Here is a 19832-nt window from a genome sequence, read left to right as displayed (position 1 = left end):
GTACGAGATGTTTATGTTTGTGTTTGGTATGTTTAAGCTGAACATCACTGTAAATGATGGGCAATGATCTTTTGAGATTTAAATAAAGGTTTTATGATGATGATGATGATGATGATGAGATTCAGGTTATTGCCTGATGCCCTACACCAATAAGGTTCTATTTCTAACAGACACCAAAACCAGGCCACAGTTCTTAATGAAGCATTTGCACATTTTATTGAATCCACAAACCCACAAATAAAGTCATCAGCGCCCAATGGATTGTTACACAGTTTTTTTCAATAAAAATAGTCTGGGTGGTCTATAATATGGTGTTTCCATAACATAAGAAAAAAATAAAAGATTCTTACAGGTGACCTCTACTGATTACACAGATGCTGACCCTATTGATCTGAAAGAATATATGGCATGATTTCTATGATTGTAATATAAGCTATGTCACTGCTTTGTGTACAGGTGAAAATAGACAATCAAAAAAAGGAAACTGGATAAACTGAAAATAAAATAATTAATAGTTTGATTAATGTAAATACTAACTATGATAGTACGAGTATCATACGGTTAGAGCTCAGTGTTCACTCTGTTCTCTTGAAGTGAAGAGGGTTTCTCTGAGCCTCTAAGTTTCTATGCCAGCATTTACATCTTCCCATTCAGGAGGCTCTCTTGCAGGTTACAGACAAGAAGCATCAGTACTGTAAGCGTTACTTTATCTCGTGTTTAAGAGCGTGTACACATTTTATAAATCATGAAAATCAAGTGTAAATGTTGCAGAAAAAGATAAAGATAAAGTGAAGAAAACAAAAAAAACATTTGCTGCAAACTCAAAGACAGAAGGGCACAGGCTGGATTCGAACCCGGAACCTTCTTGCTGTCAGGTGACAGTGCTACTCACTGCACCTCCCCAGATGGGATCCTACACAGTGATTTTGGGACAGTCTATGGAGAAGAGACCTCCACACACTCCTTGGCTTCTCTCAGAACTGTGTAAAATGTGCCCCTCTGACCCCAGTGCTGGTAGAGGTGTAGAACTGTGTAAAATGTGCCCCTCTGACCCCAGTGCTGGTAGAGGTGTAGAACTGTGTAAAATGTGCCCCTCTGACCCCAGGGCTGGCAGAGGTGTAGAACTGTGTAAAATGTGCCCCTCTGACCCCAGTGCTGGTAGAGGTGTAGAACTGTGTAAAATGTGCCCCTCTGACCCCAGTGCTGGTAGAGGTGTAGAACTGTGTAAAATGTGCCCCTCTGACCCCAGTGCTGGTAGAGGTGTAGAACTGTGTAAAATGTGCCCCTCTGACCCCAGTGCTGGTAGAGGTGTAGAACTGTGTAAAATGTGCCCCTCTGACCCCAGTGCTGGTAGAGGTGTAGAAACTGTGTAAAATGTGCCCCTCTGACCCCAGTGCTGGTAGAGGTGTAGAACTGTGTAAAGTGTGCCCCTCTGACCCCAGTGCTGGTAGAGGTGTAGAACTGTGTAAAATGTGCCCCTCTGACCCCAGTGCTGGTAGAGGTGTAGAACTGTGTAAAATGTGCCCCTCTGACCCCAGTGCTGGTAGAGGTGTAGAACTGTGTAAAATGTGCCCCTCTGACCCCAGTGCTGGTAGAGGTGTAGAACTGTGTAAAATGTGCCTCTCTGACCCCAGTGCTGGTAGAGGTGCAGAACTGTGTAAAATGTGCCTCTCTGACCCCAGTGCTGGTAGAGGTGTAGAACTGTGTAAAATGTGCCCCTCTGACCCCAGTGCTGGTAGAGGTGTAGAACTGTGTAAAATGTGCCCTCTGACCCCAGTGCTGGTAGAGGTGTAGAACTGTGTAAAATGTGCCTCTCTGACCCCAGTGCTGGTAGAGGTGTAGAACTGTGTAAAATGTGCCCTCTGACCCCAGTGCTGGGAGGTAGAACTGTGTAAAAGTGCCTGACCCCAGTGCTGGTAAGGTGAATGTGTAAAATGTGCCCTCTGACCCCAGTGCTGGTAGAGGTGTAGAACTGTGTAAAATGTGCCCCTCTGACCCCAGTGCTGGTAGAGGTGTAGAACTGTGTAAAATGTGCCCCTCTGACCCCAGTGCTGGTAGAGGTGTAGAACTGTGTAAAATGTGCCCCTCTGACCCCAGTGCAGGTAGAGGTGTAGAACTGTGTAAAATGTGCCCCTCTGACCCCAGTGCTGGTAGAGGTGTAGAACTGTGTAAAATGTGCCCCTCTGACCCCAGTGCTGGTAGAGGTGTAGAACTGTGTAAATGTGCCCCTCTGACCCCAGTGCTGGTAGAGGTGTAGAACTGTGTAAAATGTGCCCCTCTGACCCCAGTGCGGTAGAGGTGTAGAACTGGTAAATGTGCCCCTCTGACCCCAGTGCGGTAGAGGTGTAGAACTGTGTAAAATGTGCCCCTCTGACCCCAGTGCTGGTAGAGGTGTAGAACTGTGTAAAATGTGCCCCTCTGACCCCAGTGCTGGTAGAGGTGTAGAACTGTGTTAAAGGGTGGGCCTACTGACTGAACCCCATCTGTAAGCTAAATGTTTCATCTTTATGTGTTATTTACTTTCTCCTCTGTTTTCCTGCTCTGTCTGCAGTGTTTTTTCTCTCCTCTGATTACAAATGACCCACCCTAAATCCAATTTAGACTGAAGACTGAAGGCGAAACACGGTAGAAACAAACAGGAACTGAAGGCCTGGCAGTGCATCATGAGGAAAGATACCCCACGTCAGGTGATGTCTGGGGGTCCCAGACTTTAGGCGGTCATTGAATGCAAATGATTTCCAACCAACCACTAAATATGACAGGATTCAGGGTGGGTGATTGACTTGGCCAGTCAAGAACATTAAACTTCTTGAGCTCTGAAAAACTCTGCAAACAGTGTTTGTGTTTGGGGTCATTGTTCTGCTGCTATGTGAGGCACCGTCCAATGGGTTTTCAGGCATTTGGTTTGATCTGTACACTTCAGAATCCATCCTGCTACTGCCGTCATCAGCCACATCATCAGTAAAGACAAGTAAGTATTTCAAATTATGTTCATTTGTACATTTACTTTTGCTCCCCTAAAATGGAGGACTATATAAAAATGGCTGTCAGTTCCTTACGGATCATCCAAAATGGATGTCAATACCCTCAAATTAAAGCTGACAGTCTGCACTGTAACCGCATTCATTCACCGTTCATTGTTTCATTTCAGATCCAATGTGCTGGAGTACAGAGCCAAAAAAAAAAAAAAAAACATCAAAAATAATGCCACTGTCCCAATACCTTTGCATTTAACGATATATCTATTTTTTTATTTTTATTATTATTTTTTAGAACCTTTATTTAAATTCTCGGAGGTACAATTGAGGGCCAGGCCCTCATTTTCAATGTAGCCGAGATTATAAACACAATTAAAACACAATAAGTGTAATAAAAGATCATAGAATATAGCAACAGTAACTAACATAGTAAATAATAAAATAACTAGAATAAAATACAGTAAAATATAATTTTAAAAAAAATAAAATAATAAAATAAATAAAATCAGCACAGATAAGATCAAAAACAGATACACTCAGAGACAGGAATGTTCAAAACCAGCGACCTAAACTGCCCATAAGTTGGTAGAGAGCTGATTTTCAGCAATTGTTGGAGCTCATTCCAGGAGGATGGGGCACTAAAATGGAATGCTGACTTCCCAATTTCTGATCGAGCCCGAGGGACCTTAAGCATAAGCAAGCCATTTGATCGGGTTTGATAGGGTCCAGAGCGCCATTCTAACAACCTTGTAATATAAGGTGGAAGCATTCCGACAATGGCCTTAAAGATAAACAAAAACCAGTGTTTATCACGCCTCACTGCCAGAGAAGACAGACCCACCTTGGCATAGAGGACACAGTGGTGGGTACCATAACTATCGCCAGTGATAAATCTGAGGGCAGAGTGATAGACTGTGTCCAAGCACTTAAGAGAAGAAGGAGCAGCAATTTTTTTCTACTGATCATAGGGAAGCAAGATCTGTTTCTATAAAGGAAGCCAATTTTTTGTCTCAGTTTGCTGACAAGATCATCTATATGGAATTTAAATGAGAATTTCTCATCAAGCCAGATGCCAAGATATTTATATTCAGAAACTCTCTCAATTTTAGAACTATTTGCAGTGGATATAAATATACTATCATAATCAGTGCTTCTGGCCCTAGTAAACAACATGCATTTTGTTTTGCTTGCATTAAGAACCAGCTTAAGCTTAACAAGAGCCTCCTGAAGGGCATTAAAAGCAAGCTGCAGTTTCTAAATGGCAAGCTGAGCAGAATCAGCAATACAATATACAATAGTATCGTCTGCGTATAGATGGACTTGACAATCATTTAGTGAGGAAACAATATTATTAATGTAAATGGTGAAAAGGATAGGGCCCAGAACTGATCCCTGCGGAACCCCCTTCGACACAGGCAGGAAGCCAGACTGGGTGCTCCCAGACTTCACACACTGAAATCTCCCATACAAATAATTATGAAACCAATCACAAGCTTTACCATATAAACCAATGCTGCACAGCATCTGTAAAAGCAAAGCGTGATCGACTGTGTCGAATGCTTTAGACAGATCTACAAAAAGGGCAGCACAGTGTTTCTTACTGTCTGGAGCAGACATAATATTGTTTGTAACTAGCGTAACAGCTGAGATAGTGCTATGCTTGACTCTAAATCCGGATTGATGTGGGCTTAGAACTGAATGACTAGAAAGAAATACTTTGAGTTGATTATTTGCCAGAGATTCCAGAATTTTAGCTAGGCATGGTAATTTGGAGATTAGTCTATAATTGTTTAGATTATTTCTATCACCTCCTTTGTCCTTCATATTTCTTACGACACACACATTCTCACACACACGCACATTCACACACAAACACACACGTTCTCTCACACACACACGCACACATGCACATTCAGAGACACACACACACTCACACACACTCGCACACACTCACACACACACATACACATACACACACTCACACACACATACAGCCACAGTTCCTCAGTCGTCATCTGAATCAGAGGATAAGGATGCGGCAGTCGAGCTGAACGCGGGTGTGGCCTTGGCCTGCTGGCTGAACGGGGAGTATTCGGCAGTCGAGCCGAATGCGGGTGTGGCCTTGGCCTGCTGGCTGAACGGGGAGGATGCGGCAGTCGAGCCGAATGCGGGTGTGGCCTTGGCCTGCTGGCTGAACGGGGAGGATGCGGCAGTCGAGCCGAATGCGGGTGTGGCCTTGGCCTGCTGGCTGAACGGGGAGGATGCGGCAGTCGAGCCGAATGCGGGTGTGGCCTTGGCCTGCTGGCTGAACGGGAGTATTCGGCAGTCGAGCCGAATGCGGGTGTGGCCTTGGCCTGCTGGCTGAACGGGGAGGATGCGGCAGTCGAGCCGAATGCGGGTGTGGCCTTGGCCTGCTGGCTGAACGGGGAGGATGCGGCAGTCGAGCCGAATGCGGGTGTGGCCTTGGCCTGCTGGCTGAACGGGGAGGATGCGGCAGTCGAGCCGAATGCGGGTGTGGCCTTGGCCTGCTGGCTGAACGGGGAGGATGCGGCAGTCGAGCCGAATGCGGGTGTGGCCTTGGCCTGCTGGCTGAACGGGGAGTATTCGGCAGTCGAGCCGAATGCGGGTGTGGCCTTGGCCTGCTGGCTGAACGGGGAGGATGCGGCAGTCGAGCCGAATGCGGGTGTGGCCTTGGCCTGCTGGCTGAACGGGGAGGATGCGGCAGTCGAGCCGAATGCGGGTGTGGCCTTGGCCTGCTGGCTGAACGGGGAGGATGCGGCAGTCGAGCCGAATGCGGGTGTGGCCTTGGCCTGCTGGCTGAACGGGGAGGATGCGGCAGTCGAGCCGAATGCGGGTCTGGCCATGGCCCGCTGGCTGAACGGGGAGGATGCGGCAGTCGAGCCAAATGCGGGTGTGGCCTTGGCCTGCTGGCTGAACGGGGAGGATGCGGCAGTCGAGCCGAATGCGGGTCTGGCCATGGCCCGCTGGCTGAACGGGGAGGATGCGGCAGTCGAGCCGAATGCGGGTGTGGCCTTGGCCTGCTGGCTGAACGGGGAGGATGCGGCAGTCGAGCCGAACAGGGGGGGCGGGGCGGCTGAGCCGACTGAGAACCCCGCAGTAGAGGAGCCAGACGCTGCAGAGGAGAAGAGCACGTTGTGGGACAGTCGAGTGTTACAGTGATGATGTCTTTTTATAGGCCAACCCAGACATTTCTTCCGCCATGCGTTCCCTCGGCAGATTTCCAATGCTATTTTCCCACTGGGATTTCGTTTTCTCCCAAAAATAAAGTCTGTGGTTAATGAACGATAAATTACACTCATTAATACTGTATCTCTACTGCAATTTTTTTTTTGTGCTTTAAACAATAAGTTACTAACAAGTTGCTATTTTGAAACTACAATGGCTGTTGCGTGCAGGCGGGATTGGTGGTTGCCAGAATGCAACCATTGTTGTAGTCTCATTATAACAACTTGTTAGCAACTTACTTTTTTAAAGCATTAAAAAGCTTTAGCTAATAGATTAGAAATCCAAGGTTGAAATATTAATGTGTGTATTTTATCTCGTAGAACAAAAACGTGACACTCTCATAGGCTTACATTCACCGCAGACCTTATTTTCGGCAGAAAACAAAACCCCTGTGGGAAAAAAGGGAACCCAGGGCTCAAAAATGTGTGCTTACTTCCGGGTTTTAGGACTACAAACTGTAACACTCTATACTGCAGAGATCTTACCTTTAACCTTCATAACATTAAATTTACCCATGATGGCCAGCAGGAGTGTGAACAGTAGACATAAATCTTTGTTCCATGTAATACCTCGGATTTGACTTCATGGTTTGGTACATATATTTGGTATATATAGTATATATGTGTGTGTATGAGTGTGTGCGTGTGTGTGAGTGCATGTGTGAGTGTGTGAGTGTGTGTGTGTGCGTGTGCGTGTTTGTTTGTGTTTGTGTGTATGTGTTTGTATGTGCTTGTGCGTGTGTGTGTGTGTGTCTATTTGTGTGTGCATGTGTTTGCATGGCAGTGATCACTCTTCCTGTGTGTGTCTCAGAGTTTCAGAGTGAGTACTCACACTGTAAGAAATCCTCTCTGGTGCTGGGCTCTACAGTATAGACTTCTTTCACTGCAGAGACAGAGTGAGAGAAAATGTCAAAAAGAAAGATATATGTATATATAAAGAGGGGGACAAAGAGAAATTTCAGGATGGGGATAGAGGATAATGTCTACACTGAGATGGATTTCAGATATTCTCAGTATGTACTGTAGAGTCTAAAAGATAATTATAATCACTTTGCTGTATGGGACCATTGTTTTTGATGGAATAAAAACTAGAAAAAAATGATTTTTCTCCATAAATCTTTTAACTACCTGATTTAGATATTTTGACCAGTTCCACCTTGAAGACGTCCTCCAGCTGCTTATTCAGTTCAGAGACCGATTTCCTCACAGCTTCAAAAGAGCTGTGTGGGCTGACAGTGATGCTGAGAAAGTCTTCAGGTCCAGGAGGGACACAGACAGACTGAAAGTTCTGCAGACATACAGACAGACAGACAGACAGAGAACAGTCTCAACACAGAAAATTACTGGGATTAAAAAATCTGGAGTGAGACAAACGTGCAAAAAGGGTATTTTCAGACCTGTACCTGTGTGTTCAGGGTTCACCTTTTTCAATCAATTATTTTAGTGTTGATTTATTAGGTATATAGGAGGCTGATTCAACTCCACACCGGTGTTGATTACACGCTTGGTGCTGTGCTGTGCCCAGTGAATTTCAATGTTGTTTTTGTGTGGTTAGGCAAGTAAGAGTGAAAATTTGTCTTTGACCAATTAGCTGTCCATTTTATAGTTGTACACTTTACAATGTCAGGCACACAATTATGCAAATTTGCATAACATTTAACCCTGTATTGCTCAGAAACTCTTGTTTTCATACATAAACAGTGTATGCACTTAGATGTTATATTAGCTTCATTGTGATACTTTCTGAAACTACCTCATTTTCATCTGGATTCATGGTAGACCCTTGGACTAATCAACAGGGCAGAAGGATAGCGTCATTGACTTCAGACCAACGAGAAGACGAGGGAATGATACGGTAAGATTAAATTGTCGGTAACATTAGTTAGAATTTGGCAGGCATGTTCTGTTGTCACGTAATAAAATTGGTGGAGCGACTAGCATGGTCCCCTCACAACATGAAAGTCCTTGGTCCAAATCCCAGCAGGGGGCTTTCTGTGTGGAGTTAGCATGTTCTCCCCATGTCTATTCTGGTTTCCACCTACAGTCTAAAGACATGCAGTAGGCTTTTTGGAGACTCTAAACTACCTATTGGTGTGAGTTAATAGTGTGAAAGAGTTCATGTTAAATCAAATAAGAGTACTACAACCTTACTCTTTTAGGAGGTAGTATTTTAACTCCCATTAGAGTTCAGTTTCAACTCTTAACATAACATAGCACAGCATAATGATGAGAACAGGCCATTTTCCACCATTTTCCTGAGTAAATTGTATCTAGTGCTCTGATTATCTACAGACACTGTTGTCAGATCTGATTGACAGTTTCCAGCCCAATCACAACGTAAAACCTGCCGATTAAATAAAAACCAGCCAAAAACATGACAGGGCCGGTTTTAGCCTGCTGTATTAGGGTGGGCTGCGGTCAACTGGGGGTGGGGTGGGGGGGTGCTGTTGGATGCTGTCGACAGGGGGGGGGGGCATTATGCATTCTGCAAATACCGCTGATTAAATCGACCGGCAGTAAACTGCATCAGAGAAACGGTACTGGTATTTTCTGCGCTGCTTGTTTGGTAATATTATTTTCACAATATTTTCAAAAACCCGCCTAATTTTGATAAAAGTAGCCAAAATTTCATCTACCCGCCCAACGCTATTTTTCCCCTCTCAAAGTAATCAAAAGGCGCCCAATATGGCAACACTGTCTACAGACTATCTAACACCATATCAAGCTTTGTCTTGAAAATCCCCAGAGTTTCTGCCTCCACTATGTGACCAGGTAGGCTATTACACACATTCACTACTCACTATATGAATTTACCTTTTTCTAATTTCTATTTATGTCCCCTCGTTCTACTAACAGAACTCAATCTGAAAAATATCTAGTAGTTCACTTTGTTGATCCCCTTTATGAATTTAAAAAGCTCAGTCAAATAATTATTTTTGATCAAGTCTCCTTTTACTAAACTTGAAGAGACTAATTATCCTAAATCTTTCCTCATAGCTTTTATCTTTCATAGCAGGAATCAATTTGGTTGCCCTTCTTTGAACCTTTTCCAGAGCCTCTATATCTTTCTTGTAGTGCGGCCCCCAGTGCTGCACACAATGCTCCAAGTGTGGTCTAACAAATGTATTGTATAAGGTGAGTATAACTTTCTTGGTTTATACTCAATGTTTTTGGCTATATACCCCAGCATCATTTGGGACGTTTTTTACTGCTACAGCACAGTGCCTAAAACCTAAAAGGCTTTGATCAAATATTACTCACAAGTCTTTTTCAAATTGAGCACATTCCAGTTTTGTTCCTCCCATAAAATAATACTGCATAATGCTTTTATTTCCCACATGCAGAACTTTACATTCAGTTTTCTGCCAAATTCTGGATTTTAAATCTTCTTGGATGACTTTAGTAGATTCCTAACTATTAGCTGGGCCTCCTAGTTTTGTATCATCTGCAAATTCGACTAATGTACCTTCTATGTCCCTGTCAAGGTGATTTAAATGAGGAACAGCAGTGGTCCCAGCACCGATTCTTGTGGGACTCCACTTCCCATAGTTCTCTACTCAGATACTATCACTCCTACCACTACTATTTGTGTTCTACCCTGTAGCCAGTTTCAAATCCACTCTGAAATACCTCCTCTAATTTGCTACTGTCTTGAAGTCTGTCATGTGGTACCTTATCAAATGGCTTTTGGAAACCTATGTAAATAATACCATAAGCCTTGTTATAATGAAAAGACTGCTTCAAAGAATACCTGAAGGTTTGTCAGGCATCTTCCCTTGCAAAAACCATGCAGGCTATCCCTTATGATGTTGTAATTTTCAAGAAACACTTCAAACACTTCTAACTTGTCTCTAATGATAGATTCTAGTATTGTACATGTGATGCAAGTTAAATTGACAAGCCTGTAGTTTCCTGGATCAGTACGGTCCCCTTTCTTATATATTGGTATTATACTACATTGCTTCCAGTCCTCAGGTATTTCCCCAGATTCTAAAGACTGTCTAAAATACCTGCCAGTGGTATAAGATGATCTCACCTAACTTTTTGATTACTCTTGGGAATATGCCATCAGGGCCTGCTGCCTGAGAAGTCTCTTCAAGAGAGTTAAAAGATCAACTCCCGAAAAAAGCTAGTTTAACTATGGGCTAGAGTCACACTTGTACAATCAAATAGTGTTGATCACAGGGAGCTTATACCAAATATCACAATTCAGATTCAGCTTCCTGTGCAGATGCTAGATCTTCGTAAATGAGGAACACAATTCTCCATGTATGTAAAATGTACATAGTGCAGACTGTCAGAGAGCCAATGATTTTACCTGGAGAAGGTGGATGTGATCCTTTGTGTGTGAAAACTGCTCCAGCTCAGCATCTCTCCTCCTCAGCTCAGCAATCTCCTGCTCCAGTTGCTCCAGGAGTCTTTCAGTCCGACTCACTTCAGCCTTCTCCTGATCTCTGATCAGCTCTTTCACCTCAGAGCGTCTTCTCTCAATGGAGCAGATCAGCTCAGTAAAGATCCTCTCGCTGTCCTCCACTGCTGACTGTGCAGAGCGCTGTTAGGAGACAGAGAGAGGAGGGCTGTACATTTTAACTAGGTCTTTCACTCAGCTGTTACTGGGACCCCAGATAGCCTGTTCCCCACAGTGTGGCTCAGTTGGATTGAGCCCCACAGGGCTGGAAAGTGGTCCAACACTAGGCTCCTCACTGGCTGACTGGAGGAGAGCCCTGACTGAGCCCTGAAATGGCTCTTCCAGCAGCCAGCTGTTGTCTTCTCCTCTGGTCAGTACCCACCTTGAGTGACTGCACAGCCTGTCTCAGGTCCTGCAGCTCCTTCTCTCTCTCCTGGATTCTCTGTTGCAATTTACTCTGTCTTTCCTCCACCTCCTTCTGTGAATAGATGATTTTTCCACTTATAGTATTTTACATTATGTTTACATTTGTTTAATAATGAAGTTAAAAATTACACACATGTCCAAAGCACTAATCTTCATTAAATCCTTCAGGTAAGTGTGTAAAGTGTATATATAGATAAAGCTTCTAAACTGTGTGAGTGAACTAGCTGCTCCAGCCATGTTGATTTCCATTCAGGGAGTGAATAGGGGGGTGAGGGGTGTGAACAGAGCTGTCACAGAGACCTGGTTTGGGTTCACTTCCTGCTCTTACAACTTTATCACTGTGCACTTCAAACCTGGAAATACCAGCATTGTTCAGTACTTTTGTATGAACCATTCAGAATATATTAATCTTAAATATACACTCCTGGGCAAAAAAAATGGACCAAGCCCAAAATGGCAAAATATTAAGCTTTTAATGGTCTTAACAACAAATCATTGGTCAGACAATTAGCAAGAATTAAACAAATGCACCTATCAAAATCACCAGAGTCTGGATATCTGATTTTCAGGTTGTCCTACAAGCGAAACAAAAACTCTTTGCATTTGAATGGATGTCTATGGGAATTGGGGGGTGGGACTAGATTCAGCTGTAAATTATGCTGATACAGTATGGAACACATTTGTTAGCTAAATGGCTTTAAGAATATTTTTTCCATTGAGTTCAACAGGAAAATTAATCAGGAGAAACAATGCTGGAAAAACCTGAAAATAAGATATCCAGACTCTGATGATGTTGATAGGTCACAGACATCATGGCATGCAAATGATATGCAAGCAAATACAAAAAAATGATATGCAACCAAATACAAAACATGACTCTTTTATTTGACATTATGTTAATTTGTCTACTGTATAAGTGAATTTCCCTGTTTCTAGATTTTCCAGTTCACTGCAGCAAAATAAACAAGCAAATGGTGTCACAGGAGGTCTCAGGAGTACATTTGTTTAATTCTTCTTAATTTTCTGACCAATGATTTGTTATTAAGACCATTAAAAGCTTAATATTTTGCCATTTTGGGCTTGGGCCATTTTTTTTTTTTTTGCCCAGGAGTGTATATGTACTTTATAATCTCGATAAAACACAGGTCATAAGCCTCCATTTTGTAGCAATAAACCATTTCTCTTACAGTATGAGTTTCAGTCCTTACCTGTTTCTCAGTCCTTTCTGCTGCAGCTGAGACTGTATCATGGCCTCTGTGTTCATCCATCACACACAGCAGACAGACACACTGCTGATCAGTACGACAGTAAACCTCCAGCAGTTTGTCATGATGAGAGCAGATCTTCTCCTGCAGGTTTCCAGTGGCTTTGACCAGTCTGTGCTTCTTAAGAGGAGGAGATTCATAGTGAGGCTGGAGGTGACTTTTACAGTAAGAGGCCAGACACACCAGGCAGGACTTGACAGCTTTGCGCTTTCTCCCAGTGCAGACATCACACGCCACATCTCCAGGTCCAGCGTAACAGTGAGCAGGAGGAGCAGCTTGGAGTCCTGTCTTCTTCAGTTTCTCCACCACTTCAGCCAGCATGGTGTTTTTTCTTAAATCAGGTCTTGGGGTGAATGTCTGTCTGCACTGGGGACAGCTGTAGACACCAGTATGATCATCCTGATCCCAGCAGCCCTTAATACAGCCCGTACAGTAACTGTGTCCACAGGGAATAGTCACCGGATCCTTCAGTAGATCCAGACAGATCGCACAGCTCAAATGGTCCTGATCCAGAAGACCTGCAGCCTGTGCCATTTTACTGCAAAAAACGCAGATTAGTTTTAGTTCAGAATGCAGTAAAGTCTTTATGAATCTGTGTGAGAAAGAGCAGGAGATATTTCCTAGTTCGGAGCAGACTCAACTGTATAATGGTATCTGTTATTTTACTGCTCACACTGACAGAGCCAGAGTTAAGTTTCGTTTCTCTGAAACTGCGTGACAGAGAGTGGGAGTGACTTCCTGGTTCTGCACACAGCTGCAGGAGGTGTGGTGTTAGACTGAGACCAGGCTGAGCAGATCAGGGAGTGTGGAGAAAGTGCAGACTTTCAGCAGCTCGTGAAACACACAGCCTCACTCACTGCACAACTGTGTTGCTGTTCACAGCTCTCAGTCTATAAAGTCATGGAGTTCAAGTTTCGGCATGTTGACATGTTTTGTGAGGTCAGGCTTTTGGAGTTAGGAACTTTTGTCAGGACGAAAAAAACAGCTGCACACAAGACAATTTCTGTGCATTTCCAAATACGGCATTGGGTTTAACAGGCAACTACCAACTTTCAAGCGTGATTGTTTTGATCCAGCCTGCAAAAGTTCGCCTAACTTTCTATTCATTTTTCAGCCGGTGATTGTGCCATTAGCCACATAGCATGCTAATTAGCTAACGCTAGCTTGTTAAGCACACCTGCGATTAAGAACATATGGCTCGCCAGCTAGCCAACTTGTGGGGCTAATGCCGCTAGCCACCCCAATCACAGTTCCTGGCTAGCACTGGGCTGATTAACTGTCTCCGTGGCTGTCTCCTGCAGCATTCACAGGAGCCAGGAAGCTAGTTTATCTAGCGTCTAGCAAATGGAAGTGTAATTATTCCTGATCCAGCTTGCGAATGTTTGCTTTAGTTTTAACCAGAGTGCAGCCATCAGCAAGGCCAGGAATTCTATTTTTTTTATTAATTATTTTTATTCATTGTGGTAAATGTGTTTATGGAGAGAGAGCGCGCACCCACAAACATTAAATAAAATAAACGGACCACTTCATCATTCCACCTCACGGGTTCCAGACGAAAACAATAAACTAAAACAAACAAGCTAAAATAACAAAGACAAAAGAAAGTAAAACAGAGCAGCCACTTCTCAGTTCGCCCACTCTGTAGCTGACCCGCCTTCCTGGCCAGGTCCAGCTCCTCCAGAATCCCAGCTGAGGATTCCTTCCGTTCTCTTTCGTGCGCAAAATAATACAAAACGAAAATCATCTCGGTGTTAGCTCCCAGTCTCGGTGCCGAACTGTGGAGAGCAGCACACCTTTAAGCACCTGGGCTGATTAGTTAACGCAGCCCAGGTGTGTGTGCTCTCTCCACCAGCCAGTGCAGCCGAGACCAATGCACCTCTCAGACTGCCACAACTGAGTAGAGCATTTTCACAAAGACACTATTCAGGATATAGGAAATTGGGAAAGACTGAGCTTGAACTCCCAAAAACTAGCAAGTAAGCTAAAAATAAAAAATAAAAAAAGCACTCAAAGAGTGGTGAGAAAAAAATCTAAAAGAAATGGTGGCACAGTTATTCATACTGAGACTCAGCCAATCATCTCTTACATTGAGGAATTCTGGCAGCATCTATCAGAGGTGAATCTCAAGCAGCCACCACCTGTTTCCCCAGGTAAAGCAGGGACGTTTGGTAGGTTTGTGCGAGATGTTTGTGTTTGGTATGTTTAAGCTGAATATCACTGTAAATGAGGGGCACCCTCAATTATTTTCAGAGATTTAAATAAAGGTTTGATGATGATGATGATGAGATTCAGTTATACAATTATTCAATTGATTGTTATACAGGTTTTTCAATAAAAATATGTTTCAGGCATTTATAATATGGTGTTTCTTATACTTCTAATTTCTCATAATAGGGTTGCTGACTGAGCCTGTCATCAGATCTTCAAATTTAATCTTCTATATTTTATTCACTTCTCCTCTCTGTCTCACTGCAGTGTTTCTCTCTCACTCTGATTACAGCTGATCTCCCCTCTCTCACCACAGATCACACAGTTTTACAGAAGAGTCGACAAAATAAACCCCAAACCCAGGATAGAGGGGCTGAGTGAATGTGGTCTGGACTCTGTGCAGGAGGGTCATTGTGTCAGAGACGCTGTAGAAGGACAGAGTTCCTGCCCTGTGATCCAGGTACACTCCTATTCTGGAGGAGCGGGGAACAGGGATTTCAGTGCGCATATTATTGTGCAAAAAGTAGTAACTGGAGGGAGAGCAGCGCAAACACCAAGACTTCGTATTATATCCCATTATACAGGTATCACCCCTTCCTTTCCTGCTGATCTCTTTATATGAGACTGCAATAAAAACCTCCCCAATCCCACTCCACTCAGCCTCCCAGTAACAGCGTCCAGACAGACCCTTTCTGCACAGCACTTGGGCCCAGCGCTCAAATCTCTCTGGATGATCAGGATATGACTGGCTCTCTCTCACACAGGTCACCTCTCTGTTCCCCTCAGAGAGACGGAGGCATTTATTCACTGTGTTGGGGTCCAGAGTGAGCTGACAGGAATCTGATGGAGGAGAAGGTAAAGATTTAATATGAGGACGGGTCTATCTCAGGTTTGTTGATCATTCACTCTTTTGTTCATTCATACTTCAGTTTTTCTATCTCTGTATGTGTGTTTCCCTGCATTTACTTGATTGTTTCAGCAGACACATAGTGATGGAGTAGGAGGAAAGTTTTTTTTAATGAAAGAGTACTGTTTCAGAGAAAGAAAATTCAATATTTTTATAGAGAGTGCTTGTGTGTGTGTATGTGTTTGAGTGTGTGACTGCATGCATGTGTGCAAGTGTGTGCACGTGTGTATGTGTGTGCGTGTTTGAGTGTGTGTGTGTGTGTGTGTGTTTCTCAGAAAAGAGTTTCAGAGCGAGCACTCACAAAATAAAAACTCCTCTCTGGTCCTCAGGTTTACAGTGTAGATTTCTTTCACTGCAGGGACAGAGTGACAGAAAAAGACAGAAAGAAATAGAGAGAGGGAAATTTGATTGTGGGGATTGAGGATAATGTCGACATCAAGATAGATTTCAAATATTCAGATGGATTTCAATTATTCAGTTATATTCATTCATTTTATCTAGCCATTGGTCTGCATTGAGTAAAAATGAGAAAAAAATAATTTTGCTCCTTAATGTTTTGAACAACCTGATATAGACATTTTGACCAGTTCTCCCTTGTAGATGTCTTCCAGTCGCTCTTTCAGGTCAGAGACAGATTTCCTCACAGCCTCAAAAGAGTCGTGTGGACTGACAGTGATGCTGGGTAAGTCTCCAGATCCATGGGGGACACAGAGAGACTGACAGCTCTGCAGACAGACAGACAGACAAAGAACAGTCTCAAATTAGATTCCTGTGAAAATGTCATCTTCGTAAATGAGGAATATACCTCACCACGTTTGTACAATGTACAAAGTGCAGACTGTCAGAGAGCCAGTGATGTTACCTGGAGGAAATGGATGTGATCCTCTGTGTGTGAAAGCTGCTCCAGCTCAGCGTCTCTCCTCCTCAGCTCAGCAATCTCCTGCTCCAGTCGCTCCAGGAGTCTTTCAACCTGACTCACTTCAGCCTTCTCCTGATCTCTGATCAGCTCTTTCACCTCAGAGCGCCTTCTCTCAATGGAGCTGATCAGCTCAGTAAAGATCCTCTCGCTGTCCTCCACTGCTGCCTGTGCAGAGCGCTGTTAGGAGACACAGAGAGAGGAGGGCTGTACATTTTAACTAGGCCTTTCACTCAGCTCTTACTGGGACCCCAGACAGCCTGTTCCCCACAGTGTGGCTCAGTGGGATTGAGCCCCACAGGGCTGGAAAGTGGCCCAACACTGGGCTCCTCACTGGCTGACTGGAGGAGAGCCCTGACTGAGCCCAGAAATGGCTCTTCCAGCAGCCAGCTGTTGTCTTCTCCTCTGGCGAGTACTCACCTTGAGTGACTGCATAGCCTGTCTCAGATCCTGCAGCTTCTTCTCTCTCTCCTGGATTCTCTGCTGGAATTTACTCTGTGTCACCCCCAGCTGCTTCTGTGGATAAATTGTTTTTCCATATTATTGTGCATTCATTTCATAATACTAGCACCAAATTAAATCTTAAGCACAAAATAAACACTAATTTTTATGACATATCAGGAAAGTTTGTTGGAGTTTATCCCTATTAAAATCTCCTGAATTCGGTAAATTCTTCTGTTAAATAATACATTATTTTGAATCAAGCACACAGTAATTAAGCATGAAATAAATTACACTTGCAGGTCAGTGTCTAGAAGTGTAATGGGCTTATAGGTAAAGCTTCTGAACTGTGTGAGTGAACTAGCTGCTCCAGCCGTGTTGATTCCCATTCAGGGAGTGAATAGGGCGGTGAGGGGTGTGAACAGAACTGTCACAGAGAGCTGACTTGGGTTCACTTCCTGCTCTTACTGCTTTATCACTGTGGACTTCACACCTGGAAATCACTGCTTAGTAATTTTTCTAATGTATACTATATTTCAAATTTACTCAGTAAATATCTTAATATTTAATATATTTAATATATGTGCATACATTCTATATAACTAGCCATTAGCCTCTATATTGTAGCAATAAAACATATTTCTTATGTGTAAGTGTTTGATTCTTTACCTGTTTCTCAGTCCTTTCTGCTGTAGCTGAGACTGTATCATGGCCTCTGTGTTCATCCATCACACACAGCAGACAGATACACTGCTGATCAGTACGACAGTAAACCTCCAGCAGTTTGTCATGATGAGAGCAGATCTTCTCCTGCATGTTTCCAGTGGCTTTGACCAGTTTGTGCTTCTTAAAGGCAGGAGATTCATAGTGAGGCTGGAGGTGAGTTCCGCAGTAAGAGGCCAGACACACCAGACAGGACTTGACAGCTTTGCGCTTTCTCCCAGTGCAGGAATCACAAGCCACATCTCCAGGTCCAGCATAACAGTGAGCAGGAGGAGCAGCTTGGAGTCCTATCTTCTTCAGTTTCTCCACCACTTCAGCCAGCATGGTGTTTTTGCCCAGAACAGGCCTTGGAGTGGATGTCTGTCTGCACTGGGGACAGCTGTAGACTCCAGTATGATCATATTGATTCCAGTAGCCCTTAATGCAGCCCATACAATAACTGTGTCCACAGGGAATAGTCACCGGATCCTTCAGTAGATCCAGACAGATTGCACAGCTGAACTGGTCCTGATCCAGAAGACCTGCAGCCTGTGCCATTTTACTGCAAAAAACGCAGATTAGTTTTAGTTCAGAATGCAGTAAAGTCTTTATGAATCTGTGTGAGAAAGAGCAGGATATATTTCTAGTTCTGAGCAGACTCAACTGTATAATGTTATCTGTTATTTTACTGCTCACATTGACAGAGCCAGAGTTAAGTTTCGTTTCTCTGAAACTGCGTGACAGAGAGTGGGAGTGACTTCCTGGTTCTGCCCACAGCTGCAGGAGGTGTGGTGTTAGACTGAGACCAGGCTGAGCAGATCAGGGAGTGTGGAGAAAGTGCAGACTTTCAGCAGCTCGTGAAACACACAGCCTCTCTCACTGCACGACTGTGTTGCTGTTCACAGCTCTCAGTCTATAAAGTTATGGAGTTCAAGTTTTGGCATGTTGACATGTTTTGTGAGGTCAGGCTTTTGGAGTTAGGAACTTTTTTTTGTCAGGACGAAAAAAACAGCTGCACACGAGACAATTTCTGTGCATTTCCAAATACGGCATTGGGTTTAACAGGCAACTACCAACTTTCAAGCGTGATTGTTTTGATCCAGCCTGCAAAAGTTCGCCTAACTTTCTATTCATTTTTCAGCCGGTGATTGTGCCATTAGCCACATAGCATGCTAATTAGCTAACGCTAGCGTGTTAAGCACACCTGCGATTAAGAACATAATATGGCTCGCCAGCTAGCCAACTTGCGGGGCTAATGCCGCTAGCCACCCCAATCACAGTTCCTGGCTAGCACTGGGCTGATTAACTGTCTCCGTGGCTGTCTCCTGCAGCATTCACAGGAGCCAGGAAGCTAGTTTATCTAGCGTCTAGCAAATGGAAGTGTAATTATTCCTGATCCAGCTTGCAAATGTTTTCTTTACTTTTAACTAGAGTGCAGCCATCAGCAAGTCCAGGAATTCTGTTTTTTTTTTTCTTAATTGTGATAAATTTGTTTAATAAAAAAACTCTTTTGCACTGCATTAATACAGAGCAGGAGGTGTCTGTGAAAGAAAAGAGAAAAAAAAAACACTCAAAGAGTGGTGAGAAAAAATCAAAAAGAAATGGTGGCAGTTATTCATACTGCGACTCAGCCAATCATCTCTTACATTGAGGAATTCTGTCAGCATCTATCAGAGGTGAATCTCAAGAAGCCACCACCTGTTTCCCCAGGTAAAGCAGGGATGTTTGGTAGGTTTGTGCGAGATGTTTGTTTGTGTTTGGTATGTTTAAGCTGAACATCACTGTAAATGATGGGCAATGATCTTTTGAGATTTAAATAAAGGTTTTATGATGATGATGATGATGACGAGATGCAGGTTATTGCCTGATGCCCTACACCAATAAGGTTCTATTTCTAACAGACACCAAAACCAGGCCACAGTTCTTAATGAAGCATTTGCACATTTTATTGAATCCACAAACCCACAAATAAAGTCATCAGCGCCCAATGGATTGTTACACAGTTTTTTTCAATAAAAATAGTCTGGGTGGTCTATAATATGGTGTTTCCATAACATAAGAAAAAAATAAAAGATTCTTACAGGTGACCTCTACTGATTACACAGATGCTGACCCTATTGATCTGAAAGAATATATGTCATGATTTCTATGATTGTAATATAAGCTATGTCACTGCTTTGTGTATAGGTGAAAATAGATAATGATAAAAAAGGAGAAACTGGAGAAACTGAAAATAAAAAAATTAATACTTTGATTAATGTAAATACTAACTATGATAGTACGAGTATCATACGGTTAGAGCTCAGTGTTCACTCTGTTCTCATGAAGTGAAGAGG

The 19832-nt window shown here is 43.4% G+C and overlaps 2 protein-coding genes across 2 annotated transcripts; both read right to left on the bottom strand.

Annotated features, from left to right (window-relative positions):
* Positions 1-4982: 4982 nt before the first annotated feature.
* On the bottom strand, positions 4983-14266 carry LOC135254171 (E3 ubiquitin/ISG15 ligase TRIM25-like). Its single transcript, XM_064334151.1, has 7 exons — positions 12266-14266; positions 11014-11109; positions 10542-10775; positions 7352-7511; positions 7056-7106; positions 5271-6111; positions 4983-5226 (listed from the first exon to the last, which is right to left on the bottom strand). Exons 1-7 carry the CDS (start codon positions 12854-12856, stop codon positions 4983-4985), a joined length of 2217 nt encoding a protein of 738 aa, XP_064190221.1. The 5' UTR covers positions 12857-14266.
* Positions 14267-14742: 476 nt separating this feature from the next.
* On the bottom strand, positions 14743-19329 carry LOC135253996 (tripartite motif-containing protein 16-like). Its single transcript, XM_064333910.1, has 6 exons — positions 17464-19329; positions 16774-16869; positions 16300-16533; positions 16003-16162; positions 15739-15789; positions 14743-15370 (listed from the first exon to the last, which is right to left on the bottom strand). The coding sequence occupies exons 1-6, from the start codon at positions 18052-18054 to the stop codon at positions 14838-14840; spliced, it is 1665 nt and encodes a 554-aa protein (XP_064189980.1). The 5' UTR covers positions 18055-19329; the 3' UTR covers positions 14743-14837.
* Between the last annotated feature and the right edge of the window lie 503 nt (positions 19330-19832).

This window comes from Anguilla rostrata, chromosome 4 (genome assembly GCF_018555375.3).
Source record: "Anguilla rostrata isolate EN2019 chromosome 4, ASM1855537v3, whole genome shotgun sequence".
Classification (NCBI taxonomy): Eukaryota; Metazoa; Chordata; class Actinopteri; order Anguilliformes; family Anguillidae; genus Anguilla; species Anguilla rostrata.
This window is presented reverse-complemented; position numbering and strand designations above follow the sequence as displayed.

Bases quoted from the DNA above. Each gene is read 5' to 3' on its own strand.
- LOC135254171 (XM_064334151.1), bottom strand. From the start codon at position 12,856: ATGGCACAGGCTGCAGGTCTTCTGGATCAGGACCATTTGAGCTGTGCG. The intron at 11,110-12,265 runs GTAAGGACTGAA...ATCTATTCACAG, and splicing joins CAGAAAGGACTGAGAAACAG to AAGGAGGTGGAGGAAAGACA. The intron at 5,227-5,270 runs GCCACACCCGCA...CTCCCCGTTCAG, and splicing joins CGTTCAGCCAGCAGGCCAAG to CCAGCAGGCCAAGGCCACAC.
- LOC135253996 (XM_064333910.1), bottom strand. From the start codon at position 18,054: ATGGCACAGGCTGCAGGTCTTCTGGATCAGGACCAGTTCAGCTGTGCA. The intron at 16,534-16,773 runs GTGAGTACTCGC...GTCTCCTAACAG, and splicing joins AGGCTATGCAGTCACTCAAG to CGCTCTGCACAGGCAGCAGT. The intron at 15,371-15,738 runs GTGAGTGCTCGC...CTCCTCCATCAG, and splicing joins CAGAGAGGAGTTTTTATTTT to ATTCCTGTCAGCTCACTCTG.